Source organism: Gavialis gangeticus, unplaced genomic scaffold (assembly GCF_001723915.1).
Source record: "Gavialis gangeticus isolate Ggan-Ray unplaced genomic scaffold, GavGan_comp1, whole genome shotgun sequence".
In the NCBI taxonomy this organism is placed as follows: Eukaryota; Metazoa; Chordata; order Crocodylia; family Gavialidae; genus Gavialis; species Gavialis gangeticus.
In genome coordinates this window covers 66,714,323-66,733,512 of record NW_017728992.1, presented here as the reverse complement: position 1 = coordinate 66,733,512, position 19,190 = coordinate 66,714,323, and the positions used below count along the sequence as shown (strand labels likewise).

At 39.7% G+C, this 19,190-nt stretch overlaps 1 protein-coding gene across 5 annotated transcripts in view; it reads right to left on the bottom strand.

Annotated features, from left to right (window-relative positions):
• The window catches only part of CARMIL1 (capping protein regulator and myosin 1 linker 1), a 371,957-nt gene that overhangs the window by 45,624 nt on the left and 307,143 nt on the right, over positions 1–19,190 (bottom strand). For 3 of the 5 annotated variants that reach the window (XM_019523833.1, XM_019523840.1, XM_019523859.1), the window contains 3 exons: positions 17,742–17,829; positions 14,882–15,031; positions 1,873–1,890 (listed from right to left, as the gene is read on the bottom strand). In XM_019523833.1, coding sequence (XP_019379378.1) covers positions 1,873–1,890; positions 14,882–15,031; positions 17,742–17,829 — 256 coding nt within the window. The remainder of the gene's footprint in view (positions 1–1,872; positions 1,891–14,881; positions 15,032–17,741; positions 17,830–19,190) is intronic. The other 2 variants (XM_019523847.1, XM_019523852.1) reach the window with 1 other exon arrangement.

Here is a 19,190-nt window from a genome sequence, read left to right as displayed (position 1 = left end):
AATAATAAAATCATAGAAAATTAGGGTTGGAAGGGACCTCAGGAGGTCATTTAGTCCAACCCCCTGCTCAAGATAGGACCATCCCCAACTAGATCATCCCATGCCCCACCCAACCCTGGCTAGGCAGTGCCTACCCCTGCCCCCTCCCTCACTGCAGGGGGCACTGATCTGCCCCTCCACGCCCCTTCCCCTCCCTCCCCCACCACAACTGACTTACCAGCTGCACGCAGCTGTATTGGAAATCAGATCGGAATCTGCTGATATGCCTCCTTAAAAATCGGCTATCGGTATCACCCCCCAAAATCTCTATCGGTGCACCCCTACAGCAAAGCACCCTGGGATCACTCTGTGCAGACCCCCTGGCTGCAGAGCACTAGTAGTATAGGCTATACTCTGTGGTGCTCCACATGCCTGGGCACTTGAACAATTGTACGTGCATTTTATACAATGGTTTTCTGGCACTGCAAATTTCCTGGAAATTCTTAGTGCTTCAAACGAACACCTTCCCATACCCTCTTTGCCACTGCCCCAGCTAAATCTGAATGACAAGGTGCAACTATGTTCAATCCTGAAATAGTTGAAAGCATTCACACTGTAATGACAAAGGCAGAAGCTGATTAATGCTTGAGGTGGGTTAGTGTTTAGATTCACTATTTCTACTTCCATTCTCCTTTCCTCCACTTCACCCTGAGTATGCTGTTTTCAAGAGATTCTTCCCCGAAGGAGATCACCAGCTGAACTCTATTCCCCCTTCCCTTATTTTGCCAGTTATGCTATCAATGGACAAACAAAACAGATACACATCAAGGACGGTTCTACCTATGAGGGATATCTCCACTCTACTACATTTACTCCTGGCCCACAGGTACATGCTCCAACATGGACTAGCTCATGGTCTTTAAATGGTCAGACAACTCTGTATCCAATGTACCTCTACACTCCTGGGTCCTATGCTATGATCTTAAATGAGATAAAGTAGCCGCTTCCCTTGATTCCTTGCTTTCTGACTTTCCTTCTTCCCAAGAGTAGTCTCTGGGATCTCCTGAGAACATCCACCTAACAGTTTCTTTATAATTATACAAATATACATGGAAGAACCCTGGGATCTGGGAGTCAAACAGTTATTAGAGCCACATTTTCAATACTCAGATGCTTTCTGGGTTTTTGAAAACTAAATATGTTAAGCAGAGGACCGTGTCATCTATTTAATCAGAGGTGTGCAGACTAGAAGAATTAATTTCCAAAATATTCTATGTTACCATCTTTCCCACATATGTCTCCCTCAAAAGTTATTTTATTTGATTGTGTTAGTTCCACAAAAGATTGTTGAATGACCCTCTCTCTTTCCAAAGACCCAGGACAGAACACCTGCAAAGGAATTTTCCACGTCTGAAGGTAACTAGGTAGGAATAAACTGAGAGACCAGCCTTCACAAAAGAGGAAAAGGACAGAGAAAAGGAAAACTGCCAACCAAAACAAGATGACTTAACAGGTCTTTCGCCACCTGAAACTTTTACGACAGGAAAATCTCAACTTTTACTTATGTTAAGCCAACATTTCACTAAGATGGACTTGGCTTGAATGAAACAGATTTTCTTGAGCAGTAATATTTGTGCTTGCACCTCTTTCATCAACACTCTGCTTCATTTTGGTCTTACAGCTAAGAGGTGTTTTAAATTCATCAGCTGCTATGCTAGCTGACTCTTCTTGTAAAATGCAATCTTGTTTCTAAATTGCTGCCTATTTCTTTCAGTAACTGCAGATGGATAACACTACAATCTCCCAGGAGACTAGCAAGGCAGTACAGAAGCAAATGAAGCACAAAAATGTAAACAAGTAGGCCAGAAACAGCAGAGCTAAAAAAATACTTACACTTGTACAGCAGAGAGTCTCCATGCAGCAAAAAAGAAAGAAAAAAAGAATATGAATGGAGGGAAGACAAAGCAACAGCAGTTTCCAGGAAGAGAGAGGATACTAAAACTCACCAAAGTAAAGAAAGCAAACTAAAGTAAAACACTTAAAAGTCTTAGCAGAAGAGGTGACATGCAAGAATGCGGTAAAAAACCTTCACATTAAGAGGCCTAGCAAAGTCTTTATAATTTGACAGGTTACTTAATGAGGGACATGGTCTTTTCAGCTATCTCTACACTGCACAGATTCAGACATGTAATGTTCAGTGAATGCAGCTCCCCCAGTAGCAACAATGTTGCTCTCTTCCCTCCACAATGGTTTGCCCAGTTCTTACTGCTGGCAGAGTTTTGCTAGCAGCAAACTATACCTCTGATTTTTCCAGGTGTGAGCAAGGCTTCTGAATGAAGGCTTCCAGCTTTGCTGTGGAGAGCAGCGGGGCACAGAACACAAAAACATGGATTCGCTTCAAAGGATGTAAATTAGGTTCTCCTGGGTCTTAAAAAGACACTAACACTCCATGGCAGCAATCTACAGATAACATATTCTCTTCTTTAAGAGAGGGCAGAGTCCAGGCAATGCTTACTTTTGACACCACTTTCTGGCTCTGTTATGTTATAATAAAGTCCACAGAGTCCTGTGTTCTTTAGCACAGGAAGTTAATATATTTGACATCCATAGGATGATGAGGAAGCCCACTTTTTAACAGTTGCTGTGCTGATTTCAAGTATCAAGAGAAGACCAGCACTAGGAAAAACAACAGTATATGCTTAGTAATGTGAAGCTCCTGGTTTAGCCTTTTGGGGGACATAAAGGCAATTATATTATTTCTCTATGTGATTTCCTTTATTTCCCTACATGATTCAGGAATCTCCCTGGCCCGCCCTGTGTACAACCTTGGGTCCATCCATATATTCTCCTCTTCCATTATTTGTTTGGGCAAACTTGCTTTTTCCAGCTGCTGCAGCATTGGTTTCGTATGCTAGTCTTCCTCCCCACAGACGCATGCTCTTCTGCAGAACCCTCTTGCAGGCTTTCCTTTCTTCTGACTGATTGTTACCTCTGGTTCATAAAGCTGCTCCAAGTCCAAACTCTCAACAGTTTACCTGCTTTTCTTCTCAAATATACACGGATACCCAACTTCTTATCCTGAAAGAACTCCATTGGTCACCATATCATCTTATGACCCAGGTCAAAATTGCCTTTGGGCATATCTCTGTAGCAGTCACTGCTGTGACTGCAGTTCGTGTAGAGGTAACTGAGCTTTACACTAGTTAGCTCAGGATAGCAGTGTAGCCATCACAGATCACTGGAATTCAGTGTGGAGCATCCAGCTGAGAGATCACTGCTTCCCAGACTCATTTTGCAGCCAGCTAGTAGGCTAGTATAAATATACCCTTTGTTTTACAAAACCTCTATAAAATGATAAGCATGGGGGAAATGATATGCCATGTAGAAATGAATGTACAGACAGAAAATATTTATTTTCTAGGATTTTATAAACAAGTGAAATCTACTTTTCAGAAGAGGTTTGGTGGTGACAGATGTAAAAAGACTAGGACATTTTACCAATATCTTGGCTAATTCCCAGCGCCCTGGGAAAACCTGGCTCTCAAACTGCCAGTGCCATGTCAATTAATCACCATTTTCCACACTTGCATGACTCTCTAAAGTAGAATTGTGAGGAGTGTTATACATTAGTAAACCATAAAAAGGCTATCTATACATATCATGACAAGACAAGGTGTTAGACATCCTTCCTTTGATCTTGTGAATCTTTATGTGACCGGCTATCTGACTCATTTCTACAAACACTCCAGAAACAAGACTTCATACTTTCAACTGCCAAACATTATTTTATGGCATTATTTAAATGAAAAACATTCTCATAACAGCATTTAGGCATTTAGCTATGCATTTCTCATTGACACTGACAGTTCCCCTGAATCACTTAGAAATTTACCCCTGGAGTACCATTATTCTTGAAAGTTAAACAGAATCTGAAACACCCAACAGTTAACTCTAACTATTTTGTGTAAGATATGATAGCAAAAGCATTAATGAATTGTTTAGAAATCAAGGGAAGGCTCCTTAGCTGGTGCATACTGACATAAATTCTCCGAGTTCAACAGTTATGCCAATTTAGACCATTTGAGAATTTGACCTCAAAGGCTTTTATTCTACTTCTCATTTACTTGTTTTTTATACACAGAGTACAATGGGTCTTATGTTTGGAGAAAAACGTGTATAAGAATTTAAAGAATGTACTTGTTAAGGTCCTCACCCTCCTCTCACAACCCCAGTCAAGTTATTCTGGAGAAACAGTAAACATTTCTGAATTCATGCTTTTTAACTAGGCCTCATCTAAGCTATTCTGACCTTTAGAATTATTTTACATAACTGTTCTCCAAATGACAAGTTTTAGCAATGCTACAAGATAAACTTAATAGATTTGCTCTTGAGTTTAAATTCCCCATTTATTAGCCAGGAAATCTTCACTTTGCTACTAAGACATGGCTCATGCAAACACTGACATTTCACCAAAGATATAACATATATATATATATCTTTTAATAACTCTGTTTCTATGTTTTAAATTTAAGCCATATAATTCCTGCTAACAAAATATAAATGAAGGGAAAAAAGTCAGAGCTTTTGTTATAAGGAGGTAAAAGACTATACAGGATTAATTTAATAGTTGCTAAAAACTATTTATAATCCAAAGGTTCTTGATGCAGAGGAACGGTATTACAAGGAACTGTAGGAGCAGAACTACCAGCCTCTGGTTTAGAGTATATTACCAATCTTATCCACATTTCAAATGATTCACAAGTGAGCATCCCAAATTCTGATTTGGAGTTATTCAAAGATCTGATATACAGTCCACACTGAAAACCTCTTGTACAACAGCTGCCCTTTAAAACAGGGGTTGTCAATCAGGGGTATGTGTACCCCTGGTGGTACTTGGGAAGGCCCCAAGGGATACACGATGGTGGTGCAGAGAAGCAGGGGGACTTCGGAAGCACTGACTTTGCCGCTTCACATTCGGTGGCCAGGGGATACCCTCACCCGAACTGGTGACTGTGGAACACCCCTCTCCCCCCCTCCCCCGGCTCCACATCTGGAAGGGGGTACCCACCAGGAGGAGTACTCACCTTAAAATAGGTTGAAAATAGGGGTGTGCGAAATGGGCCTTATTTGATTCGGATTCAGCCTGAATCGGGGACAGGGATTTGATTTGTTGATTCAGATCACTGTCCAAATCCAAATCTGAAGACTGGATGCTGATTCGGAGAATCAGCAATTCGGACATAGGTACCAGGCACGGCTCATGAACGCTGCGATGCTGGGGCACATGGAGCATCTCACAGGAGTGCAGGGGGGACCCCTGTGTGCTCAGCAGCGAACCCGGAAGTGGACCGGAAGTATTTCTAGTCCACTTCTGGGTCCATTGGGGAGCGTGTGGGCCCCCCCTCTGCCATGCCCACCTCCCCGGCTCAACAATCAGCCATGGGGGGGACCCTGGGTGCCCCCCCAAACCCAGAAGGCACCAGTCACCGAGCTTTGAGGGCACGGGGGAGCCCCCTGAGTGCTCTCCGGCAGACCCAGGAGTGGATCAGAAGCACTTAAGGGGCTGCTGCCGAGTGCGCTGGGGAGCACCCTGCGCTTATGTGGGACGCTCCGTGTGAACCAGCATCTCAGCATCCACAAGTCACCTGCTATCTAGAGGTATGTAAAAAAAAAAAAAAAAAAGCTTTTAAAGCTGTGTCTATGTCTGAATAGCTGAATCTTTCTGAATCTCGCTGAATTGATTCAAAGAGTTCCAATTCGATTTGGAGACATTAAAGGGTCCTCTGATTTGATTCAGATTCAGAGGTTTGGCCACCGAATCGGGCCGAATCTCTGCCAAATCGAATCAGGGACCGAAGCTTCGCATAGCCCTAGCTGAAAACCCCTGCTTTGATGTATTGGTCAATATTACTTCAGTAATTGTCTACATAAGGTAAAGTTATTTAAGTTCAGGATTTAAAAGGGGCTTTTAGAGTATGCTACATGTGGACTTATTTAGCTATCTCAGGCAATTTGGGCATTGCTGAGGATAGACACTGAACGTTTATTAGGAACTGCAGTGGGCACAGTTGTTAAAACCATTTTCCTCATTCTCTTGAATTCAAAGGTTTGATATCTAGTGATTCTAGGGATTTACCTGGATAAATAAATGCCTGCTGAGTTGGAAGCACTAGAGTTTTGCTGGAGTGAGATTCAGTTCTCCTCAATATGCTCTGAACTACACAGTTAGTGAAAGGGTTGAAAGTTACCAAGATATAAATCAGTCACCCACCACTCCTCTCCCCAGTGCATCTTTTGGGGCTGTGGCTACACATCAATTTTATTTTCTGAAAGCTATGACATTTCAGATGTGAAGCACTGAGGGGAGGCTCACACCTGTCAACCAGACCTTGATTACTCAGGGTGGTGAGTGGATTAACGGTCTGTCTACTCTGAACTTTATGATTTGAGGCAATATCCTTGAAAACTTGTGTTTATCATCTGAGTCACTGTGCTCTCTCAAAGGCACAAAACGTGCTAGCCCCTGGAGTCTATCACGGTTATCTTTCCAGTACACAGGGATAATCTTTAAACCTCTGAGCTATTTCTGAGACATCCTTAGTAACTTTACAATGTATACTGGGGAAAAAACTAGTTTGGAATCTAAATCTAGTAACAGGAAAAGATACTTACCTTCTACATAAAGATGTTACCCTATTAAAGGGGTACATATTCCTGTACAACTCAAGTACACCTCTATCTTGAGAACTCCAGTGAAATATATGTGAATAGGCCTTCTCCTGGTCCTAGAAACAGAAGTGATGCATCTCTTAAGAAAGAGATTTTAACTAGGTAGCCAACAGGTAGGGCAGACCAAAAAACGCAGGACAGAGGAATCAAATTGTAAGACTGTCTCTAAAATAATACTGCATGGTGTGAAATATAATTTTAATATTTTACCAGTGGGCAGATTGATATTCCTGAGACAAATATATTGGCCTAGGAAAACTGAAAGACATGACATGCAGTGGATTTTTTTCTGTCTCATAGGAAAGAACTCAATATCTGTAAGAAAAAAATAAGTAATGACCTAAAAGAAGTAACAGACTGCAAGGACTCAAAATTATTACAACTTTGGATGCAAGCTTCTCCTAGAATAGTTAAAAGGCTGCACTGTTGGACCTGGCTTACAACTAAACTTCAAGAGATGAAGTTACTTTGGCTGCTTACAGACGTAACCCCCCCCCAACTGAATTTAAAGTAAAGCACTGTGTGCCCCTGCGCTAAGCCTAGCACGTGCCTAGAAGAGACGTTGTATTACTTGGACCCAGGTCACCCAATGTCTATATAGATTGGGTGCTTTAGTGGGGCTTTTTTGGTGCTTTTGAATCAGCTTTAGATAAAGTGCCAAAAAGCCCTGCTGAAGAACCTGATGTATACAGACGCTGCAGAGACAGATCGAGCTAATGCACTGCTGCTTCCAGTAAAGCCCCCATTTTCATTCTTCATGTCTGTCGGCAGCCTTTATGTTCAGGTTTGAACAACACCATTGCAAATTTTTACTTTTGATTTCTTTGCCTCCTTATTTTGTAATGCTTTTTAGTGACACTCTTAACAACTCAAGTTTAAACTCCCCTGTTCTCCCCAAACACCTCCTGCTTTATTCCTGCTGTACATATTTTCCAGCGTTTATTTGTTTTGTTTCAGTTCAATATTTTGGTTTGATTTTTCCTTTCCTTTCCAGTGCACAATAAAAATTGATCTAGGTTCTGCCACATTTAGTTAGATGGTGCAGTATCATTCTGAAAAAATACTCCTACCATTTCCATTATGTGCGGAAGAAGTATCTGCTTAACCTGAAAGGGTGGAAAAACCCTGTTTGTATTCACTGCTTCTGTTTTTCTTCTAATACCTTGAACCAAGAAACCTGTTTTTCAAATGAAGCTTGATAAGTTGATGAAAGGGATTATAGGACAGAGTTGCCTATGAGAGCAGGGAATCGGATTTATTGACTCAAATCCCCTTCCAGTCCTATGCCCTACATGTATCTGACCTCCTCATTTCAAATGACAATTCTTATAATTTAGCTCTACTTAACAGAAAAACAGTTTAATTCAATCCCTGCAACTGCCTGCTCCAGCACAGACTCTTTCTCTGTTCCTTATCTTGTGTGCTACTATTTTCTGTTCCTAATAAAATATAGATCTAGTATGGTAAAAAGAATCAAACGTCCTGCCCTCCTTGCTGGCAAGGCATGATTTAATGCTGAAACTGAAGTGGCTGAACCGTGAACTAGTAGGCATGCGGTGGAATTGTGTATGTTTTATTTTGAGAAGAGGCTTTGGAATTTGGAGGCCAATTAGATTACCCTGAACAACACAGACATATAACTTGGGCCAGCCTAATCAAGTGAGATGCTACAGAAGGTAAAAGACCGTGAAGATGCCCATGTTCTGACCAATACAGACAATTCTCAACAGTTTGATAAGGGTCAACTTACTACGCATTAGATGGACCAAGAAGCTCTAACTTGTTAAGTGTAAACACCTTCCCTTCAAAACACACTGCAAGGCAGTTAAATAAAAAAATTCAGGACCAGTCATGAGTGATTACTGGACTCTTCCTGCCAATTAACTGCTTCCAAGATATTTGAAACAAATGACAAAGTCAACATTAATAAGCCAGGACTATGAGGAAGTACAGAGCAACACATCTTTGCAATACAAACCTAAGCTTATTTGGGAAAAAGAAAGGATCAGTGAAGGATCACTGGCAAATATCATAACACAAAAGTGTCTCAGTGTAAAAGGTATTCAATACTTGCACTGTGTGATGCATGTTCTGTACAGAAAACTGCACCTATTTTTCCCCCATCAGGCACAGATTTCTTGCATTCTTCATTTATTTCATGCTGTGCAAATAATAAGCAGATCAAGAGAAGCAGTGATGGTATCTGACACAGAAAGCTGAGATAAGAAAATACCTTGTGTTCCAGAATGGTCAGTCACCAGGATTTAAGAACATTTCTTCCTTCCATGCCAAAGAAACAGAGGACAAGATTTTCAAAAAGCACTACAGATTTGAGGACTTGAAATACCAGAAATTAGGGGTGTCAAACTCATCAAGGCTCCTGGGCTAGTCCACAAACTAACCTCATGCACTGAATCCAGTGTGTGGGGTCAGACAGGCATGACTGGCACATGTAGTGGGTGCCTTGACCAACTGCATGTAGTGTGTTCCAATCACATGCACAAAATGCGCAGCATGTGACAGACAAATCCTGTGCATCTCATTCACAGTGTGCTACATACAATGCATGAGGATGGGCCATTGCATGCAACATGTGGTGTGCAGAGCCAGCCTGGGACTCACAGACGGTACCACTGGCTGGATGACAGAGGTCTAATGGGCAGGATCTTTGCCACCCAGACCCGTAAATGGGTCTGATTTTCAGAGCTTGTTCAGCACTTTCTGAAAATCAGACCTTGTCATGGTGTCTTGTGTCTCAATTAGCAACCTAAAATCACCAGTGACTTCTGAGAATCTGAGCTTAAATATGAAAAAGTCAGGATAACCATGGTCTTGAAGCTGCTGGTGAAGCTGAAGTGCAAAATTTTATGATGGGATCCTCCAAAAACAGAAAAGTTGGAAGAATTAATTTATAACATTAAGATAAGCATAACCATGGCATTTGATAAACAATGGGACATCTGCAAGATTCTGCAAAACTGTCACTTTTCATGCAAGGGCTCCTAGTCTGTAATTTCTCATGGATAACACTCTGTCTAGAGAAAGCTTATGCAAGCAGAGATTCTTAGAGAGCAAATCACAACTCTCAAATATTTCTGCAGAAGCTGTCCTAGTTTTGCGGGATTCAATAATATTATCAGCCTGCTGCTGTTGTTTATATTGGTCAAGTAGGTTTGCTCATTCCCTTGTGACTGGGTCTACTTATTGGCCAGGAATGCTCTTATATACTGTATGCATATGATATACATCCACCATTGTGTCACCTTCCAGTGCGACTCCTTTAAAGAGCTAGGGGAAGCAGCAAAAATGATTTGAGTGTATGTGAGTTAGAGTCAGCCTACAAGTTAACTCTAAAGACAGGCACTCACGACAGTAATGAAAGCCGAAGTTGTTATAGCAGTACACAAATTTACATGTGAATCCCTTTTTAATCTGGATAAACAGGCCAACACAGAGAAGCTGCAAAATTCAAGCAAGAGAACTACAACCCAATGCAAAGAACTAAATTTGCAACACCAAGGGTAGAACCAGACATAGTACACTCAGAATACAATCCTCACCAGAAGCCATACTTTTTTTTCTTTTTTTTTTTTTTTAAAGAGACTACCTGCTATCCAAAAATCAAACATTTGAAATAGTGGGGAATAACAGAAACAAATGAGGACTTGATGCAAAGTACTGTAGATGTGAAAGTTCCCCAATCTTATCACTGCTGAAGTACACAGGCAATTATACTAATACTATTTCTAGAGTAGGATATATGGAATACAAGTAGGAAGCAGTACTTCAATGTACCAGACACTGCACAAACAAAGACACTTCCTACTCCAAAGACATCACAAACTAGGATTAGACTATTTTCCTACAGAGGTTTACACAGGTGAAGGGGAAGCAGTAAGGCAGACTGCAGGAAATTAAAGTATGAGTAAAGTGGAGAGTCACTGTAAGTAAACAAGCAAAATTTGTGATTTTTTTCCCTTCATTTGGTTCTGGTCACCATAATAACAGACCATATTCCCAAATTACCAGAAGCATTTATCACTCTCTTCCCTCTAGCCAGAAAAGTAAGTGTGTGGGGGGGAGGGGGAAGGAGGCAGGCATGGGTTTGGCTTTTTATGACTTCTATATTTTGTTCCGTAAGTAATGAAGTCTGCGTGACTTACCTTCCAGAGGTTTCAGGACCATACACTGGTTGGCAAAGACTGACCCTTTGGGTAAATCTGCACCACAATCACTCTCTGGTATCTCCTAAAGAAAGCACCTCCTATCCTTTTCTTGTCTTTTGTTTCTTTGTTGGAATTACTTTTTACCTTGCAACTTCTGTTTGGTGATGTCTATCATTCTTAAGCTAAAGCATTAAGCTATAATTTTAATGTCATTTATGTTTTCTACCTTTCCTTTGTTTAGTTTTAGAACCAACTTTATAGTTGAAATATGCTTAAAATAACTGTCTTATTTCTTTCAGTATTTATACTTAGGACAACAACATTATATTCTTGGAATGGATAGTTTCAAGGTGATGAATGTATGCTTGCTTCCTAGCATGAAATAAATTTCACTCAAAATTTCTCTGTTCTTTAAACAATAGCTCAGCAAAGATAATCTTTGGAACCAAGCAAGCATTTGGAACCGAGCAATAACAGCAGCTAAATAGCCTGTTTGGATGTATAACTCTATTTTGTTCCTCTTAAAAGAGTTACGTTGCTTTTCAATGGGGAATCAAGCAGCCTTAAAAATACTTTGGCAGAAAATCTAATGTAATGTTTAAAAAAATGAAGAATAAGTAAAGAATATAAGTGTCTCCTTTTAATAGAAAAATTAATCAATCAACATCTGCCAACACAATTATATATGCAGATGTACTTGAAATTCTACTCAGGGAAAGATTGGGTGATCTATTTTAAGCCTGTGTTAACATACATATATTGCTTAAAATGTGTCATTCTTGTCATACCCACCTTCAGAAAATTAAAAAATTCATTTTATTAAATTCATTTGGCATTTAGGAAGGAGTTAAAACTTTCAAAAGCATCCTGTGCTTACTGCTTTAATCTGGGAACAAGTGGCTTTATACATAAAAACAACCAAGCTGTCATGTTAAATCTTACTTACATACACCTTTGATTAGACTAAGTCATTAGATAAATACAACTGTAATTAAATTTAGACAACTAGAATAGTTGTAGATTAGGGTTATATCAATTTACTCTATTGCAGCTCAGGGAGATCAGAAGCTCCCAGGTCAATAATATTTGAGCTATCACATTCTATGATGGACCATTCAATCATTCTCAGTGCTCTTGGGAACTCATTTAAAAGACTGGCAAATCCTAATGTGCCAAACACTTAGATGTTGGCTGAGAACTGACTTTTATTAACTTCTGTTGCATTGTTATTGTATGGTGTTAAAAGCTTCCTGCTTCCTTATTTTTCCTAACTTTTTTGAGTTTAAAATAACACTCAAATGTCTATTTTAAGTGATTTTAAAGGGACAAATCTGGCATGTCCTTCAGGTCTGTAACCTGATGCAGAAAGTTTAGAAACAGAAGACAGCTCTGTTTTCTGGACCTCTACTGGTGGACACATCGCCTGATCCACACACTCCCCAGCACTATTTGTATATGAATGAACATATCACAAACAGTTCACCCCAAGAATGAGAGTTCCCAGTCTCACAGCTGCATGAATAGCCTTGCCACATGTTCAACACGTTTCATAAACAAGGCTAAAGGTTCTTGAACAGGCTGAACATCAAACCCCAAACCACTAACAAAGCTCTAGTCTCTTTGACTTTTCTAATAAATAAATGTTGAGAGCTGCCTACCTTTATAGTAGACAAACAGGTCAATGATCTTTATAAAAGACATTTTGGGACTAAGGGGGGACTAAGCAAATTTTCAAATGCTCATAACAAAGTTCCCACAGGTTGAGCTCTTCTAATCTCAGCTTAAATTTTTCTGTGAAAGCTATAAAGCTGCAATATAATGGACCTTTCCAGAATCTGAATTCCCTATTTAAGCTTTCTCAGGATTAATCTGAAATGTTAATGGAATTTACACAACTAAAATAGACCTACCTATAAATATCTGTCATAAGGTCTTCTGGGAAGCGCTAGCAACTGGTAAATCTCTTTTTAGGATATGTAGTAGCAGTAATCATAGTAACAACAATAAAAACAACAACAATAATAATAAAGACCCCCAGAACTGTGACAAGCTGGCATGGCTATATTACTATGGTTGTCCCCACAGGGCCCCTTACTGTACAACTGCAAACAGCATCCAAGGGCGTTTGGCCTGGAAAATCAACTAGTAAAGTACATATTTTATTTCCAGAATGCATGGTTAAAATGGATAAACTATTTTTTTTTTTTTTTTTTTAAAGAAAAAGGAGTTTTGAGCACCATGAGCTCTTCTATGCAATGTACCTGTTTCATTCCCAACAATTTAATTCCTTCTAGAAAGCAAATGCCAACAAGAGTAAAAGCCAGAAACAGGTTCATTTCTCTGATTAAGTTGTGCATACATGAGAAGGAAAGGAGATACTGGTACTACATGTCCTTCAAAAGTGCTGTTCTAGAAAAGGTACAGGAAACATATACTGTGCGACTTTTACAAAGCTTAAACACAGTTTATATCGTCATGAGTTGATGAGGAAAGGCAAAATAACTTTCAATAGTATGGTCCCTTTTGTATGAATATGAGGTGAAAAAGACCTTTCCTTTAAAAAACCTGAGTGCATTTTTGTACTGAAAACATGATTATAAGAAAGGAAATTTTGATTGTCATATTTCTATACATGGACGTGGTCTGTTTAAATTCACCTACAGGCACAACCTAGGTTGTGATAAGCTGCATCATTTTTTTGTGATGGCTCTTCTTCAGAGCACCACCTGCTGAAAGAAATCACTGAAGACAGTCTGACTACTGACTGCAGTTGCAGAAACCTTCTGAAACTTGACAGCATTGGTAATGAGTCTTTGATCACTCTTGGAATATCTTATGTCCCAAAGGGAGGAAAACGGGATTCTGAGACACTACTGAAGCAAACCCTAGTCAGTTGGGAGGCTTGAAGGGAAAGCCTCCAATAACTATTTCACTTCCAACTGGTGTTCCCTCTGTAGTGGAGTTCTTCCAGAGATTAGGGTGTAAAATGTTCATAAAGAATTGGAAAAGAAGAACTCTAATTTAGCTCAGAGATGCTCAACCCCCAGCCCATGGAGCCGTAAAATCCAGCCCATGGGTTTCCCCACAGGTCTGGAAATTTGGTAGTGGGGGAACAGTGGCAATTAACATTCCACCACTCCCCCACCACCGAATTTCCAAACCCCATGCAACTGGATTGTGCAGGGAGATTAGGCCCTGCTCTCATGAAGAAGGACTGAGCCAGTCAGATCCAGCTGTACAGCAGTAGCCTGGCTGGGGCTTGATGCAGCCACTCAGGATTGGGCCCCAGCTGGGCCATTACTGTGTGGCTGTATCAGGCCCCAGCTAAGCCAGCACCATATGCCTGACAGAGCCCGTCAACTGGATCTGGCCTGTGGAAGGACCTGGCATAGCTCATCTGGCCCACGGGTCAAAAAGGTTGGGCACCACCAGTTTAGCCTAGTATTTACTGAAGATCCAGTAAAAATGCCAGGTGGGATTTCATGGATTACCCTTTCTTACCAATAGTTTAGTTCCACACTCTTCAGACCCCAAATGCAAGAGTTTAAGACTTTACCACTATACAAATCAGCTGCACTCTACGGTCACCAATGTAACTTCTAAGTTATAAAAAGAGCATCATCTAGCCTGATGGATCAATGGCATGTGGAATGATGACAGAGGTAGAAAACAGCATGATCTGACTTACTGCTGCAATCACAGCTCCTTATGCCAGTAGCTCAGCAAAAGAGTACCTGTTATTATGAAAGCATTGTGGAAATGTGTATAAGAGAAGTTCTCTTGAATAGGTAGCAAAAAAGGGGATAATCCATCAAGGAAAGTGGGGGATATTCCTTTCATTTGCTTGCAATACCAAACTTGGCCAAAATTTTCATATACTACAACTATTTATTTCTAATGAACCAAATTCCTAATTGTACATCGCCTGATGTAATGGAAAATGCCCACTGAAATTTTGAAAAGGACCTGTGATTTTTAATTCTTTTCTGAGAAAAAAAGTGTCTTACCATACAAGTGTCTAGATCCTCCAAACGTTCTATTTCAGTCAGATCCTCAACTGTGATGATGGAGCGTTTAGTTGGTTTCTCTTCAGCTAATTCAATCTCTAGTGACTCCTGATGTGGAAGTGGCTTCCCACGTCTTGTCAAATGGTCAGCCTAGGGAAAAGAATAAAGGGATGAAACTAGTGATTAGAAAAAGGGAACAGGAGAGAGAAGTTGTGCATTGCGATTATTACTAATCACCCTTTATAGGTGAGCTGTAGGGAAGATAAACTATGTACATCAATGCTAAAATCCCTTCAGTCTTCTACAGAATGACCTTGCCTTCCTGCCATGAACACCAGATGGTGGGCACACAGAAGTAAAGTGTGTTTATTAAATGGCCAAAAATCCATGATTCCAAAACTGAAGAAAAAGACATTTTTTGTTAAGTGGCCACTTGACTTCAGCAAGGAATTGAAGAGGGCAATTAGAAATAAAAATACAGTGTAAATCACTTTATAGACATCCAGAGACAAAACGGGTACCATTTCTAATCCTTTAGTTACTAAGAAGCCTGTTTTATATCATCTACTTTAGGGTAAGTCACTAAGAAGCCCATTATATATCATCTACTGCAGATAAGCATTTTAAAAACTGCCCAGATAAGTAATTAATAAGAGTCCAAAAAAGAGTTGGCTTACAGAGGATGCTGTCCACTGATGTGAATTTTTAATAACTCTTGGGAAATTCCAGAAAACTGGCAAAGTATTGACACTGAACTAACAGTCAAGGAAGGCAAGCAGTGTGACTTAGATATGTTAATGGCCAGTTAGCCAAGTAACAGTCCAAGCAAAACAGTGAAAAAGCTGATATAAAAATCAATTCATAAAGAAAAAAAGGACTGGAATACAATTAATGGCGATCCACAATTTTTAATGCAAAATTGGTCTTGTCAAACAATGAAAGCGTATTTGTTTGATGAGATTACACATGAGGCTTATGAAAGTAATTGTGCAAATATAACATACGTAGACTTCAGTGAAGGATTTGACTTAGTACTGCCTGACACTGATTACAAATTAGTATGATACAATATCAACAAAGTACCTATTTAACAGATTAAGAACTGGATGACTGAAGGATCTGAGTACATTGTCAAGGCGAACAATCACTAAAATGGATTTTTCTACTGGAAATCTACCAAGATGCTTTACATCCTCAAAGATTTGGAAGCAAACATAAAATCATTGTGGGGTCATGGAGGCAGTCCTGCTTGGGGCAGCAATTTGGAAAGCAATCAACTGTCTCATGCTCCTACCCTGTTTCTGGACCCTCTCCTTCAGTAAGATGAATAGTTGCTGGTTCCAAGAATTTGTTATTGAGTCCCTGATTGCAGTTTTATTTGGCACCATGTGATACTGACTGGCCTGTGAGACAGATGCAACAGGAGCACTGAGAGACAGGAAAGCCCCAAATGCTAGTAGATAAGTGGTAAAAAAATTGTACCATGTTGTATGTCTGCTAGCTGCAATAACCAGAGCCCTAGATCAAGTGCAAAACGAAATGCAACAGCATACCAAAAACTCTACATATTCTTAGAATGGGAGGTATGTTACTGAGCTCAATACCATTAGGGCCATTTGAATATGTTTGTTCATAAAGTGTTCACTTGAAAATTTGAAAACCATTTTTAGACTAGTCCTTTGCAATCTCAGAAGACTCGGTAGTAAATCCTCAGCAGTTTTTGAATAAACCTTCTTATAGGATTTCAACCACCTGTACATCAGTTGCATCTTTACCACTCTCAAACTGAAAAATGTGTTGATGGAACTCTCTCTCAAGAGGCTTTACCATGCCAAACTAATCTGCACAGAAAGCAGTGGCATTCAGATAAGATGGTGATGGGCATTACATGGGCAAACTAGATTAATAACTATCAAATTTGAAGTTGGAACTATTTTAAGTAGACCCATTATATGTTTCTTCAAATGTATTTACACTGTAGTACATAGTATAAAGCTGAAAAGGAGCATTTATAGTAGCAATAGCATAAAGAATGTAAAGCAAATTTATCCTACACAGATAATGATAGTCTGTTTTCCTGACATAAAACTTGGATGAGCATAACAAAGCCATGAGAAAGATGCTGCCAATGCTGTTCATGTTCTTGGAATATTTTAAACAAACTGAAAATACTGCAAAATCTTGGAAACTACGTATTTATATTACATAATTTATGATTGTTCGCTATTGTTGCTAGTCTTTTTGCATACTTCTAAAATCTAGCATTATCAAACCAAGTTCTGGTATGACGATCCTCTTCAGTTCCCTCTGTGTGACACTTGCAGCATAAGAGCCTGTAGGCTGTTCTATGGATGCATAGCTGAATTGCTTTTTTAATCTTCAGGAAGCCGGTACATCTTCAATAAGCAACTAAACCACTTAGAAGCAGTCTTTCCAGAGACCTGTTCATTTGCTTTCTGTGTGGTCCCATCTTGTGTTCCAAAGCCTTGAAATCACATTTCTGATGTAGCTTAAATAGGCACTGGGTTAGAAACCAAGGTCTCTCCAGCTTGTTCCTAAAGAATGAACTCTCGCCTTTATTTTATAAGTAATGCCTCATATCTTACTAAGGTAGCCAGTAATTGTTTTAATTAATGACTATGTATCCTTGAAAAAGGGGCTATGTAATGCAGCCTCTTCTGTAGCTGTGTTTTCTTCTTAAATCAAAGGAATATTTACCCCATGACAACAGTTCACATAAATCCAATGATGAAAACTGAGCAGTTTTAGATACGCAGTTGTAATGAAGAGGAGCTGAACAAGTCATGAACACAGTGTTCTTAGGATGAATCAAAACACTCAGAATTGTGCAAGCACTTACCAGTTTATGATGGGAATGTGAAAGCGCATCCAGGATTTCATCTACAATTCGATCAGATAGGAAAGAAGCCACTGTCAGCTTTACTTCACTGTGAAAATAGAAAATGAGAGAAGCATAACTTAATCACACCAGAGAATTTTGCCATCTTTACTGCATTATTTCTGTGGCGTAAAGAGTATCTGAGATCCAGCAATTGTATTTGAAATGAAACATAAGAAGGTGTGAGAAGAATTGAGCACTTCAAAAATAGGCTATAAACATAAGAACTCCTGTGCCATTTTTAACCTGCTTCTAACATTTTTAGAATCTAAAATGAAAACATCTGGCCACGAGAATTAAATAAGAACCATATGTCAGATTCATTGAGAAACAATTCACACACTGATATTAGAAAAAACAAATCTGGTTTAGAGGGGGGACTAAGACTGTCTTGATTGTTTAAGTCTTATTTTGCCCAACAACCCTGGCAGCATCTACACATTCATTAATACACTTTAGGTAATGTGCATTATATTTTAGACCTCCACTGTGAGGTACTAGAAGAATGTGCATTAGCCTATTGTAATGTACATTAGCTAAAGAGCATAGTTTTCTGTGATGTCTTAATGCGCATTAAAATAGGTCAATGTGTATTAAAGTGCACCTGTAGACATACCCCGCGTACATTTCCTCATCTCCTTTCTGTGGCTTTCTTTCAGTCCAAGGGTGATTGCATGTTGTCTTAACTGCAACAGTTACCTCAAGTTACTACTGCATTGCAGTATGAGCACTCACACTGCAAATCAACTTTCAGGCTACACAGAGCAAATAGAAGAGCAAGTGATGAGTTATGCTAACTTGAACTACAGCGTGTACCTACATCCCTACTGCATTACTAGCTTGAGTGTCAGCACTTGGCTTGAACTTAAAGCATCACATCCCCTGAACCAGAGGTGTGTCTGTGTGGAGAGAGGCTGTGTTAGAGACAACATGGAAGTTAAACTGTGGTAGACATAGTTAGCTGTGTTAGTCTGAAGTCAAGTAGAAGGCAGGGTAGATTTGCACCTTACAGCCTAATTAAAGCAGAGATATACAAAGAGAGAGCACACACTTTTGTGGGCTAGAGATAACTTCATTTAAGTTGTGAGTCAACCATGCAGTGAAGACTTTTGGGACTGAGGTATATAATCTATGGAACTGGAATTTACTATAGAATTTGTTGAAGTTGGGCTCGTCTTCATCAGCACCTTCTTTCCATGGAAATGCATGGAAAACTCTACCATGTATCAAGAGTTTCTGGTGAACAGTTTTTTGGTGAGAAGATAATTGGGTTGCATATGTCACTAGAACTATGGGACAGGACTTCCTTGTATTACACAGCTTAACTATTTTTAGTATGTGGTAGGAGAACACGTGGCTTGATGTGCAAGGAAAAACAGGTATTTACAACTTCTAACAACCCCCCCCCCC